Source organism: Protobothrops mucrosquamatus, unplaced genomic scaffold (assembly GCF_001527695.2).
Source record: "Protobothrops mucrosquamatus isolate PMUCROS unplaced genomic scaffold, P.Mucros_1.0 scaffold_286, whole genome shotgun sequence".
NCBI lineage: Eukaryota > Metazoa > Chordata > Lepidosauria > Squamata > Viperidae > Protobothrops > Protobothrops mucrosquamatus.
This window is the reverse complement of record NW_015386362.1, coordinates 402,435-416,125: the sequence shown is the minus strand read 5'-3', so window position 1 is coordinate 416,125 and position 13,691 is coordinate 402,435. Positions and strand designations below refer to the sequence as shown.

Here is a 13,691-nt window from a genome sequence, read left to right as displayed (position 1 = left end):
GGTGAATGCTCCAACACTGGAAGTTTTTAAGAAGAGACCGGACAGCCATTTGTCTGAAATGGTATAGGGTTTCCTGCCTGAGCAGGGGGTTGGACTAGATGACCTCCAAGGTCCCTTCCAACTTTATTATTATTATTATTATTATTATTATTATTATTATTATTATTATTATTATTATTATTATTATTATTATTATTATAGTATGTTTAGCAGTGTGTGTCATGTATGTGTTTCTCTTCGAGAGCGGGCAGCTAAATTTAATTTGTGATGTGTGCCTTTGTGCCCACAGTAAAAAAAAAATGACAATAAAGGTTATCTTATCTTATATGGGAGAATAGACAGAGCAAACAGCAGCCTTGAGATTATCTTTCCAAGTTAGTTTGGGAAAACCGGGATGAAGTGAGTTAACGACCTCCGTTTAGTTGGGCCCAGGGACTTTCCTCTGAAAGGCCAGTGCTTTGGATGCATGCTAACTGCAAAAAACTTTTATTTTTTTTCAAAAGTAACATGAATTTCTGTTCAAAAAAAAAAAAAGGAAAGAAAAAAGCAAACCGCTTCTAGCTTTTTTTGCTTTGTAGGAACGATACCCCAAACTTGTAACGGGGGAGAGGCCTTAATTGCACCCCAGAAAAGGACGTGCATCCTTCCTTCCACGTTCTCCGAGGAAGTAGCTCTCGGCTAGATGTTGCAAAAACTGTGTGTGTTTCTAAACAGCAGCTGGCCCATCGGTGGGTTGCGAGACCTTGGTGTGAGTAAACACAAAGATTAGCTTTCTTGCTGCTGAGGAAGTTTGTAGCAATTGGAGATGGAATAAAGGAACAGGAAGTTTGGGCCAACCTTGGCATTTACGCAATGCCTGGTGGGGTTTTTTTGCTTTTTTTGTTTTGGTCCTCATCACAAACACAGATGACGGGGAAGGAATTGGACAACCGTTGGCCTGAAATGGTTTAGAGTTTCCTGCCCGAGCAGGGGGTTGGACTAGACCACCTCCCAGGTCCCTTCCAACTCTGTTATTCTGTTCAGTGTCCTAATTGTTTCCAGCGTTTTGGCACCTTAGGAAATCAAGAAACCGGTCATGTAAAGAAAATTACAGAATGGAAGAGTTGGAAGGGGCCTTGGAGGTCTTCTAGTCCAACCCCCTGCTTATGCAGGAGATCCTATACCAGGGGTAGGCAACCTTGGCTCTTTTATGACCCGTGGACTTCAACTCCCAGAATTCCTGAGCCAGCGATGCTGGCTCAGGAGTTCTGGGAGTTGAAGTCCACGAGTCATAAAAGAGCCAAGGTTGCCTACCCCTGGCCTATACCATTCCAGACAAATGGCTGTCCGGTCTCTTCTTGGAATCTTCTGGAGGCAGGCCGTTGCACTGAAGAACAGAATAATAGAGTAATAATAATAATAATAATAATAATAATAATAATAATAGTAGTAGTAGTAGTAAAGTTGGAAGGGACCTTGGAGGTCATCTAGTCCAACCCCCTGCTCAGGCAGGAAACCCTATACCATTTCGGACAAACGGCTGTCCAGTCTCTTCTTAAAAACTTCCAGTGTTGGAGCATTCACCACTTCTGGAGGCCGGTTGTTCCACTGGTTAATTGTTCTAACTGTCAGGAAGTTTCTCCTTAGTTCCAGGTTGCTTCTCTCCTTGATGAGTTTCCATCCGTTGCTTCTTGTCCTGCCTTCTGGTGCTTTGGAGAATAGCTTGACTCCCTCTTCTTTGGGGCAGCCCCTGAGATATTGGAACACTGCTATCATGTCCCCCCTCGTCCTTCTCTTCGTTAAACTAGACATACCCAATTCCAGCAACACTTCCTTATATGTTTTAGCCTCCAGTCCCCTGATCATCTTTGTTGGAAGAGACCTTGGATGTTATCTAGTCCAACCCCCTGCTAATGCAGGAGATCCTATACCATTCTGAACAAATGGCTGTCCAATCTCTTTTTGAAAACTTCCAGTGTTGGAGCATTCACAGCCTCTGGAGGCAAGTTAATTTTTCTCACTGTCAGGAAGTTTCTCCTTATTTTCTCTCCTTGATAGGTTTCCATCCATTGCTTCTTGTCCTGCCTTCAGGTGCTTTGAAGGACAGGTTGTCACCCTACTTTTTCTTGTGTGAACAAATGCCAGGGTCCCGAGGGAAAGAAATGCAATTTTGGTCTTTCGGTGGCCTGTTGCAAAAAATTCCCCTTTTTTCTGGATTAATATATAATTTCCAGATCACGCGAAGATATAAATCCACTCTGTTCTGTTCTGGGGAGACCCCAGCTCAGTCAATCTCTGGCTGAGAGCGTGTTTATTTCTATCCCACTTTAAAAAAAAAAGGTTCAGAGAAGGACAGTGAAGATGATCCGAGAATTAAGAGCTAAGCTATAGGAAGAGAGATTAAAAGATTTGAGAGTCTCTTGCCTAAGACGTAAGAGAGATGGGATAGTGCTCTTAAATATTGGCAAGGGATTTCGACACGGTATCCCTTAGGATTCTATCGCGCACGGCACAGAATAATGAATTTAAGAATCAGGAAGCTCCAGGTGGTCCTTGACTTCTCACCATGTTTAAGCCCAAAATTTCTGTTCTTAAGTGAGTTTTGCCCCATTTGTTAAGTGAATCTAACTTCCCCATTAACTTTAATAATAATAAAGTTGGAAGGGACCTTGGAGGTCATCTAGTCCAACCCCCTGCTCAGGCAGGAAACCCTATACCATTTCGGACAAACGGCTGTCCAGTGTTGGAGCATTCACAGCTTCTGGAGGCAGGTTGTTCCACTGGTTAATTGTTCTCACTGTCAGGAAGTTTCTCCTTAGTTCCAGGTTGCTTCTCTCCTTGATTAGTTTCCATCTGTTGCTTCTTGTCCTGCCTTCAGGCGCCTTGGAGAATAGCTTGACTGCCTCTTCTTTGGGGCAGCCCCTGAGATATTGGAACACTGCTATCATGTCCCCCCTCGTCCTTCTCTTTGTTAAACTAGACATTCCCAATTCCAGCAACGGTTCCTTATATGTTTTAGCCTCCAGTCCCCTAATCATCTTTGTTGCTCTTCTCTGCACTCTTTCCAGAGTCTCAACATCTTTTTTACATCGTGGTGACCAAAACTGGATGCCGTATTCCAGGTGTGGCCGTACCTTAAAGGCGAGGACAACCTGTTACTGCTTTTAGAAACCTCTCTGCTATAATTCTCGAAGGTACACTTCTCGTCTTAACCTCCTTAACCTGTCTTCTCCTCAGATAATACCCGTGGACAAATTAGTGAAAGGGAAATTCCAGGACAATTTCGAATTTGTTCAGTGGTTCAAGAAGTTCTTCGACGCGAATTACGACGGGAAGGACTACGACCCTGTGGCCGCTCGGCAAGGCCAGGAGAGTTGCCCCGCCCCGCCTCTGGTGGTCCCGCTGCTGAACAAGCCGAAGAAGACTCTCGGTTCTGGTGGCACCGGTAAGAGAGGCTGGTGTGTCGGGCGCCGCGGGCGCTGGGGAGTTCTAGTGCTGCTCCTGGGCCAGCTCTGGCGGTTGGGGATGATGGGAGAAGTGGTCCCAGCATTCTGGGAGGGCCCAGGAAGGGGACACCCCTGTCAGCACAGGTAGCATCTCAGGCTGATGGCATCTCTCGTTATCCTGGCCAAAGGTGAGGTGGTGATTGGATTGAAAGGCTACCTCTGTCAGGCCTGCCACACCTGAATCTCTTAATAATAATAATAATAATAATAACAACAACAACAACAATAATAATAATAATAATATTAAAGTTGGAAGGGACCTGGGAGGTCTTCTAGTCCACCCCCCTGCTCAGGCAGGAAACCCTATACCACTTCAGACCAATGGCTGTCCAGTCTCTTCATAATAAATAATAATAAAGTTGGAAGGGACCTGGGAGGTCATCTAGTCCAACCCCCCTGCTCAGGCAGGAAATGCTATACCACTTCAGACCAATGACTGCAGTCTCTTCATAATAAACAATAATAAGGTTGGAAGGGACCTTGGAGGTCATCTAGCCCAACCCCCTGCTGATGCAGGAAACCCTATACCATTTCATACAAATGGCTGTCCAAATAGAGAGGATCCTTGGCTCCATTTGTTGAGAAAGGTATCGTTTTATTAGCAGTCAAGTGTATTGCAGTAGTGCAAAGCCAGAACTGAGAATCGCGCGCCCAAATCCCCGGGTTCAAATTTTCCTTCCCTTAAGTGCCTCCCGTGGCCGGCCCCTCTATGCCCGATCAGATTGGAGCAAGACGGCTTCAGAAGTCACTTCCAGCATAGGCTGGTATGCAGCTGCTGCCTTCTCCCAGCCGGGGTGGCCTTGAAGCAGCATCTAAGGGAGATGCAGCAGTTACTTTCTGTTTCCCCCAAGCGTTTCTCCTCCCATCTACTCTCCCCCAGGGCTACAAGCAAGCGTAAGGTGGCAGCTGACAACGTCAGTGATCGGAGGAATCCTAGAATTGAGACACACCCAGAGACACACCCATAGCAGAGGATATGGGTAACTCAGGGTTGAACTGTGGAGTTCTTGGTGCTCTCTGCGCCTGGTGGTTTTCTTGCAGACATTTCAGGACCCAACTGGGTAGCATCATCAGTGCTAGAAGGGAGGGGGGATTGCAGAATGGAAGAGGAGGAGGAGGAGGAAGAGAAAGAATGTGGGGTCCTTGGTGCTCTCTGAGCTGGGTGGTTTTCTTGCAGACGTTTCAGGACCCAACTAGGTCACATCATCAGTGCTAGAAGGGAGGGGGGGGCTTGCTCTCTGCTTATTCACCAGTGCCCTGCCTTGTGAGTCTTAACTTGTGTGTGTCGTGGTCTTGTCAGTGGTTGTTTCTTAACACCAAGATTAGCACTAGACAAACAGTAATCCCCCAATCAAGGAACTATCAACTCAGACAAACAATGCCCTCATCAACAAATCACCAAGAATACTCCCATTAACAGTGTCAGGGTAAGCTGCTATACATAAACAGAGAGCAATCCCCACCCCCCTTCTAGAGAGCACACCCCACTCCCTTAGAGCAGTGATGTTGTTACCTATTTGGGTAATGAAATGTCTGCAAGAAAACCACCCAGCTCAGAGAGCATCAAGAATCATCTCCTCCTCCTCCTCCTCCTCCTCCTCCTCCCCCTCCCTTCTAGTATTGATGATGTTCCCTACTTGGGAAATGAAATGTCTTCAGGAAAACCATCCAGCTCAGAGAGCACCAAGGACCCCACACCCCTTAGAAGAAATAAAATGGCTTTATAGAGTCAGGTCAGATAGGCAGCATAGAAATGTGATGAATACATAACATTTTACGAAAGAATAACCAATTCGAAATAACTTTTACACAAGGATCTACGATATACAATTGTGCCTGTGCACTTCCTCTCACAATCTAGCCAGGGCGGCCTCCTCAAAATTCTGGACACTTGCCCTGGACCCTTGCCCAACGCTAGTTTGTCACAATTTTTTTTTTCAAATAAGGGGGTGGAAAAATCTCATTTTCGAAGCTGCCCATTAATCCTGCTCTTCCTCAGCCCCGCGGATTGTGCGGGGAGGCTGTGCGTTTCCGTGTTTCCATCCGAGATCTCGTCATGGCGGAGTGCGTTGTGTTTGTGCTGCTTCATCGTCAGAAACCCTCTCTTTTTATAGATATCAGTTTTGTGGGGACCTCGGAGCTGAAGGCGGCGCGAGCAGACTCTCCCTTCTGCCTAAAGAAAGCGGCTACAATTGGTACTAAGCGGGCGGCAGAAGGAACTCGCGCCTTTACGCTCTTCTTTGGGCTTGTAGCACGCCGGGTTGCACGCTTCGGGTGTCGTTCACGTCGGTTGGCTGCGGTGCCGGGGCCCTGCGCCCCGCGGCGGAGCGTTGCTAACGCGTCCTCTCTCTCTCTCTCTCTCTCTCTCTCACAGTCCCAGCGAGGCCCATGGTTGCGCAGAGAACAACGGTGGCGAATAAATCCGGGCCTGGCATGATCAAAAAGCCTCCTGGGGGGATCGGAGAGGACGAATCGGCCGAGTTGATACAACAGGTGGGTCTCCGGGGTGGGAGGTCTGTCAGCGGCGGTAAGCGACGTGGGCAGCTGTGGTTTTTCCCGACGGGAATTCCGAACCCCCCCTTCACGCTGGATTTAAACCGTTTAAAGGGGTCCGGCGGGTGTGTGTGTGTCTGTTAGCCCCTCCTGAACTTCTGTCGGGCAAGGAATGAGGAATTGTGAGTGGATTAGAGCAGGGGTCCCTGACCTCCGGGCCATGGCCACGCAAGCAGCGCGTGACTCCCATTTCTGCGAGCAGTGGGCGCTTGTGCACCCACGCCAAGCTCCATTTGTGGGAGCGGTGCTTGCCCATCGCTTACAGAAATGGAGTTGTGCATGTTCACATGGGTGTCACCCCCCCACACATATCTCCTCTTCCCACCCCTCTTGCCTGCAATATTGCGTTCTAACCGCTGCGCCACCAGGGCTCAGAGAAAGGAGAAAGAGAGGGAAAGGAAAAGGAAGGAAGGAAAATATTGCAATAGCAATAGCATTTATATACCCCTCCATACTGCTTTACAGCCCCTCTCTGAGCGGTTTACAGAGTCAGCCTGTTCCCCCCCCAAACAATCTGGGTCCTCATTTTACCGACCTCGGAAGGATGGGAGGCTGAGTTGACCTTGAGCCGGTCAGGATCAAACTCCTGACTGTGGGCAGAGTTTTGCCTGCAGTACTGCATTCTAACCCCTGTGCCACCAGATACAGAATAGGTGATGATAGGTAGGTAGGTAGGTAGGTAGATAGATAGATAATATATATTAGATAGATAGATAGATAGATAGATAGATAGATAGATAGATAGATAGATAGATAGATAGATAGATAGATAGATAATATAAGATAGATAGATAGATAGATGATTAGATAGATAGATAGATAGATAGATAGATAGATAGATAGATAGATAGATAGATAGATAGATAGATAGATAATATATATTAGATAGATAGATGATAGATAGATAGATAGATGATTAGATAGATAGATAGATGGATGGATGGACGGACGGACGGACGGACGGACGGACGGACGGACGGACGGAGAGATATAGATGATAGATGATATATGATACATAGATATAGATAGATAGATGATATATGATAGATATAGATGATAGATAGATGATACATATAGATAGATGATAGATACATATACATATTTGATGATTTATGATATATGATAGATATACATAGAGATGATGTATATTAGATAGATAGATAGATAGATAGATAGATAGATAGATAGATAGATAGATAGATAGAGATAATATACATGATATATGATCGATAGATGATTGATAGATGATAGACAGATGACACAGAGATTATAGAGAGGGGGCGTAGAGCAATAGCAATAGACTTATATACTGCTTCATAGTGCTTTATAGCCCTCTCTGAGTAGTTTACAGAGTCAGCCTATTTGCCCCCCCAACAATCTGGGTCCTCATTTTACCGACCTCGGAAGGAGGGAAGGCCGAGTCAACCTTGAGCCGGTCAGGATCGAACAGGCTGGCAGTCGGCAGAGTCAGCCTGCAATGCTGCATTCTGACCACTGTGCCCCCACGGCTCTTTGTGGTGGCGTCCCTTCAGCGACTTGGCTCTGAGATGGACTTTTTTTTTTTTGTCAGATCAACGCATTAAAGATGACTGTGGAAGATTTAGAAAAGGAACGAGATTTCTACTTCGGGAAACTGAGGAACATCGAGCTGATCTGCCAGGAGAACGAAGGCGAAAGTGATCCGGTCCTCCAGAGAATCGTGGAAATACTTTATGCTACAGATGTAAGTGGGTGTGATCTGGAGGTGGTGCTCCCCGCTTTGGGCTCGGACGTTAACTGATGGGCTGCGCACCCTTCCCCAGGACATTCACCTGCATGAATTGAATGGAATTAAATAACCTTTATGGTCATTTTTTCTGTACACACCGTGGCACACGCTAAAAATGAAATTCCCACGCACTGCTTCCAAAAGAGAAAAAAAGACCCCCCCAAATGTCACCACCCCAAGGATATTAAATAATAAAATAATAAAATAATAACAATAATAGCAACATCCAAAAATGCCAAATTATACGAAAATGATACCAAGACACACATGAACACATATACATACATGCATGTATATATAATCTATCTGTGTGTGTATATATGTATGTGATTAACGACCTGCATAGGCGTAATGGCGGCTTAACTAGGTTTATTGAGAATTACCGAGGAAAATGCTGTATGGAGCTCACAAACCAGCATTTCTGGAGATTGGATCGACATATCTGTTGGATCACCAGAAAGGTGAGCCGTTCCAGACATGCTCTGAAACAAGATTGAGGGGTTACGAAATTCCAACAAAGGTAACCCACCCGATGGAGTGGTTTATAACCTCTCCAGCAGAATGTTGACCCAAGCCCAATTAACCTTACTACAATGTGATGCTTGATGGATGCACATAACTTGGATTTTGTAGCGGCACTGGAGGCCTCATTACACCACGTTACGCTGGGGGAAGAAGTTAAAAGACTCTATTAGACAACGAGTGACTGGACTCCTTATGAATCATAGACGTCACCAGACTCTATCTAAGGGTGAGTTGGAGGCCATGGCCCAACTCAAAGAGGATAGGGATACCCTCATACTGCCAGCCGATAAGGGGAGGGCCACGGTCGTCATGGATAGGGTGCACTATGAACGCAAGGCTTTAGAACTACTCAAAGATACGACTGCTTACAGGATGGTGAAGAAGGACCCCATGGTTACCCTTAAAAATTGGGTTAATAAGGTGCTCAGTGCCCTCAAACATGGTAGGAGAATAGATGACAACACTCTTATGAGATTACGCCCCAGGGATACGGCAGCTGCTAGATTTTACGGGCTGCCCAAGGTCCACAAGGAGGGTGTTCCTCTCAGACCTATTGTCTCATTTAGGAACACCCCAATTTCAGGTTTGGCTAAGTGGCTTAGTTATCGCATTGGCCACCTGGTCAATGACAGCCACACCACTGTCAGGTCTGCAGAGGACTTCCTGGACAGGATTAGGACCCTGAGGATAGAGGATGATGAGGTGATGGTGTCTTTTGACGTCGTCTCCCTCTTCACCTCTATCCCACAGGACCTAGCTGTTAGGACAATTAAGGACCTTTTGGATTGTAAAGGACTAGGACAGCACCAGGACTCCCTCCGCCCTGGCGACCTTGTGGATCTTTTAGGGTTATGCCTGAAAACCTACTTCACATTTCAGGGCACGGTATACGAACAGATAAAGGGCACCCCCATGGGATCCCCGATTTCTAGCATTGTTGCCGAGGCTGTCTTGCAATGGTTAGAGCACATAGTGATGGCCCAGTACCGTCCCAAGTTCTGGGCCCACTATTTGGATGACACTTTTGTCGTCATTAAGAGGAGTCGGAAAACTGACTTTGTGAACACACTTAATTCAGTGTGTGCGGATATACAGTTTACGGAGGAAGAAGAACATCAGGGTAAGCTGGCATTTTTAGATGTCTTGGTCCATCGCCGGCCGGATGGGACCCTGAGCACCAAGGTTTTCCGTAAACCCACACACACCGATAGGATTTTGCATTATCATAGCAACCATCCTGTGGCTCACAAGGTTAGTTGTGTTAGAACACTCTTTAAGAGAGTTGACGCCCATTGCAATACAGCCAGGGCCAGAATGCAAGAAAGGAAACATCTCTTCCACATCTGTAAGCAGAATGGATATCCAGTGAAGTTCATCAAGCGCCTGTTGTGGCTCCGTCTTGTGAGCCCCTCTTATCGGAGGAAGAAGGCTCCGAACATGAAGAAGAGGAGATGGCCAGGCCTCCCTCTCCAGGACCCTCCTCTTTAGCAATGCCTCAGGTGTCTTCCGACGGAGAAGAGATTGACCAGGAGCCGGGTGGTTCTGAGATTGGCCAGGAGCCAGGTGTTTCTGAGATTGGCCAGGAGCCAGGTGTGTCGGATAATGAGGAAGAGAAGTTGTGGCTGGATCCACGCCAGCGTAGAGCGACAAGCGTGCGCAGCAGAAAAAGAGACGTGCCAGAGATTAAGCTGAGTCACTGAACCACACCCCACAGGCTATAAAAGGGTGGTGGTGGCCATTTGGACCTCTGTGACGGACAAAAGCTGAATCTCTGGCAAAGTAGTTTGCTGTGGCTTTAAACTGTGTGTATTGTTTTTGTTTCTGTGTGTTTGGAGTAAAAGGTCTTGGCAGGCAGCTACGGAGCTGCTGCCAAGTTTCTTATCTGAAGTGGTGTCTGGAGAAGTCTTTAACCCTCGGCTGGCTGTTTGGGTGAGTGGGTCGGAACAGGGACAGAACAGCGCCATGGTGCACTACCTAGACCTCCTAGTGATCTACAGACGGGGATTTTACCTTCCCAGACGACACGTGTCACCCTCCCATATGTTAACAACGTCTCAGAGGCCACAGCCAGATTGCTGGCACCTTATAACATTGTGGTAGCACACAAACCTAGCCGGACGTTGCGTTCATGTATTATGAGGCCAAAAGACCCACTCCCCACGTTAGAGAAATCTGGAGTGGTATACATGATTAACTGCAGTAACTGCTCCAGGGCGGGATACAAATCGAATAAATGAATGAATGAATGAATGTGGGTGAGACTTCTAAGAGGGTCATAACTAGAATTCAGGAGCATAAATTGGCCATAAGAAGAGGGGAGCAATATTCCCAAATTCTGACGCATATGGTAGAGTCTGGTCACAGATTTGATTTTGATGGGGTGAAGGTGGTTGCCAGTGATGCTACAAAGAATGGTAGACTGCTTAAAGAAGCCTGGCTCTCGGGTGATGAATCGATCAACCGGCATATTGATCTGCGCCCGGCATATCGAACGCTGAGGTCATGGGAGGCACGCAATAGATCGTCATGGGATAACCAAAATAATAACAACAACCCCACCCCCACACTGGAGAGCGTCAATACCCATGAGAGTAGTGACCAACGATTTAAGACCTCTAGTGCCAAGAGGATTAAAGCACATCCATCACGAGCGGTAGAACCTGTTGACATTGGAGGTCGAGCCAATGCAACGTCAGATACCCTCGTGCGTTGCGCGAGATATTCAGAGGAAGAGACGGAATACACTTGGGTCGAGACACCCCATAACCATCCTCGCAACAGCATCAACTTCACCACCATGAGTACCACCGCGACCGTGGATTTCCATACCTGCCTGGCGGGATCGCAGTCATGCCTGTGTGAAACGGCTGACCCGATAAGATCTAACCTTGTAAACGCACGAGAAGGGAATGATTGCGAGCTCTCCCCGTGGGGAGCTATTACATGCCCTCAAAAAGGGGCGCGGCAGACCAAAGGGGACGAAGGCAGGATTATTGAACTACGACCCGGAGTGAGCCTCACGAAGGGGAATGAAGAGCTCCTTGTAAAAACTACCTCCCATGAAGGTATACGAGGAGGAAATGATCGGGAGCTCCCCTCGCTCAGGGCTGGTGTGTGTTCTCTAAAGGTAACACGGCAGATGGAAGGGGGTGAAGGTACGATCACCAAATCAAGATCCAAACTGTGCCTTATGAAGGGAAAGGAGGAGGGACAACGTATTGACGAGGCACGGAGGTGGCCACCCCTAAATGCGGTTGACATAGATGGAGCCACTTACCGATGCTTTCAGCCTAATCAGCGTTACGAACTGAGGTCTACCAAAAAGGGGAGGACAGATGCCATGAATGTTCACGATAGCAGTAGAATCCGGGGAGTGGAGCTGAAAGGAAAGCTTGACGATGGGAGTGAATGCAGGATGCCTCCGATGGAATCCTGCAATGACTATCGTAATCGTGGCTTGGGAAAGGGACCTATTGGTCATCTCAAAGGAGAGGAGAAGAAAAAACATCAGGATTATGAGGGTTGTGGTTTGAATTGGAAGAAAGACAGGCTCCTCCCTGTTTCACAGCCACGGAGTAACGGGAGGGTTGATGTCCATGGGAACGTAGGCAAAAGCAGTGAGGAGGAGTTGACCATGATGAACACAGTGATTGACCGACCGGGACCTATCACAAGGTCTAGGAGTCGGGCGCAGGCATTGACTGGTGTATAAATGCCTTCTCCCATTGAATTATCTATGCCCTGATGAGGTTGGTAGGAACCAACGAAAGCTAGGTCTCTTTTAGAATCTTTTAGAATCTTTTAAAATTTTTAATGTTTTATTAAAACTTTTAATGATTTTAAATTTCCCTGGTGTTCACCTTTTGTTATTTATTAGTATGGATATACCCAGGGATCACTCATCCATTTTTAGTGTTATTTTTAATATGTATGTGTATGTATGTACGTACGTATGTACAGTGGTGGCCAAAATTGTGGAAACCTTTTGATGGCATTTCTACTGTACACTTTTCCCAAAAGGTTTCCACCATTTTGGCCGCTACTATATACCATGTTTCAGAGAATGCGCAGCTCCCCATATAAATTCTCCCATGCGGAGCGGTTTACTTTTGTTCTATCCCAGCCTATTGTCATCCTTGTTAGAGGCACAAGGACCCAACCCCTGCTGATACAATAGGCTGGAGATTTTAAAACAAAACAAAATCCCTTTTATTTGGGTGACAAACCTGTCAATAAGTCCAAAACACAAACAGCAAAATTCAAGTCCAAAGGAAGGAAATAGTCCACAGGAACACGTTGCAAACAAGATGAACAGACCAGGATTCCAAGAAGCACTTTGCAAACCGTTGCCTTCAGCAACCAGCAACGCCCACACCTCCCCTTTTTATACAGCAGTCCCAGGGCGTTGCCTCTCATTGCCTTCTCCGTTTACTTTGGAGTAGTCGCATAGACTGCTGTTGTTTTTCTCTTGCTAATTGACGACGCCTGGGAGCATCAATGAGCACATCCAGGTGTGAGCCTTCCGAATCTGACTCATGCTCCTCACACAGCTGAGCTTCATCAGAAACACGACTGGAGGGTGCAGGCTCTTCATCAAGCCGTGAGTTCTGTAATTCATCAGAGCCTCCCTCTGACCCTGACGGCCCCTCAAAGGCCTCCTACACTTCCTCCTCAGATTCCTCAGACTCAGCTGTTGGGAACACAGGCTGGCACGGAATCACAACACTATCCCGCACCGCAGGGCCCTTCTCCCGGGTCTGCCGATCCGGATGAGGTCGGGATGGGAATTGGTCATGAAAGGCGGTCACCAAAGCAGGAGCATGAACGGTGGTCGCATCCTCCCAGGTGAACTCCTCCGGTCCGTAACCTTTCCATTCAATCAGATACTGGAAGCGACCTTTCACCCAACGGGAATCCCGAATGCTGGCAACCTCGTACTCGGGAGCACTGTCTCCATCACGTTCTGGTGGGGGAGGTTCGGCTCGACGGAGTGGACACGCCGGTTGCTCAGGGACCAACAGAGAGCGGTGAAAGACCGGATGTACCCGCATGGAACGTGGCAGAGTTAAGCGATAGGCGACCGAATTGATGACAGCCTCGATGGGGAATGGTCCTACATATCGGTGGTCTAATTTCTTGACTGGCCGGGTTGATGGTGGAAAGCCATACCCGGTCTCCCACCGATAGTAGAGGCGTATCCCGCCTCGACCGATCAGCAAACCTTTTGTAGTCAGCCTTGGCCTTCTCCAACTGTCGCTGCACCAATCGATGGATCGCCTGTAACTCTGCCATGTAGTCGTTCGCTGGTGGTCCCGGTGCGTCTAATGGGGAAAGAGGGAAAAACCGAGGGTGATAGCCCA

At 47.4% G+C, this 13,691-nt stretch overlaps 1 protein-coding gene across 1 annotated transcript in view; it reads left to right on the top strand.

The window, feature by feature from the left end:
* The window catches only part of MAPRE1 (microtubule associated protein RP/EB family member 1), a 26,713-nt gene that overhangs the window by 7,666 nt on the left and 5,356 nt on the right, over window positions 1-13,691 (top strand). Inside the window, exons 3-5 of the mRNA XM_015831905.1 lie at window positions 3,217-3,424; window positions 5,860-5,978; window positions 7,609-7,761. Coding sequence (XP_015687391.1) covers window positions 3,217-3,424; window positions 5,860-5,978; window positions 7,609-7,761 — 480 coding nt within the window. The remainder of the gene's footprint in view (window positions 1-3,216; window positions 3,425-5,859; window positions 5,979-7,608; window positions 7,762-13,691) is intronic.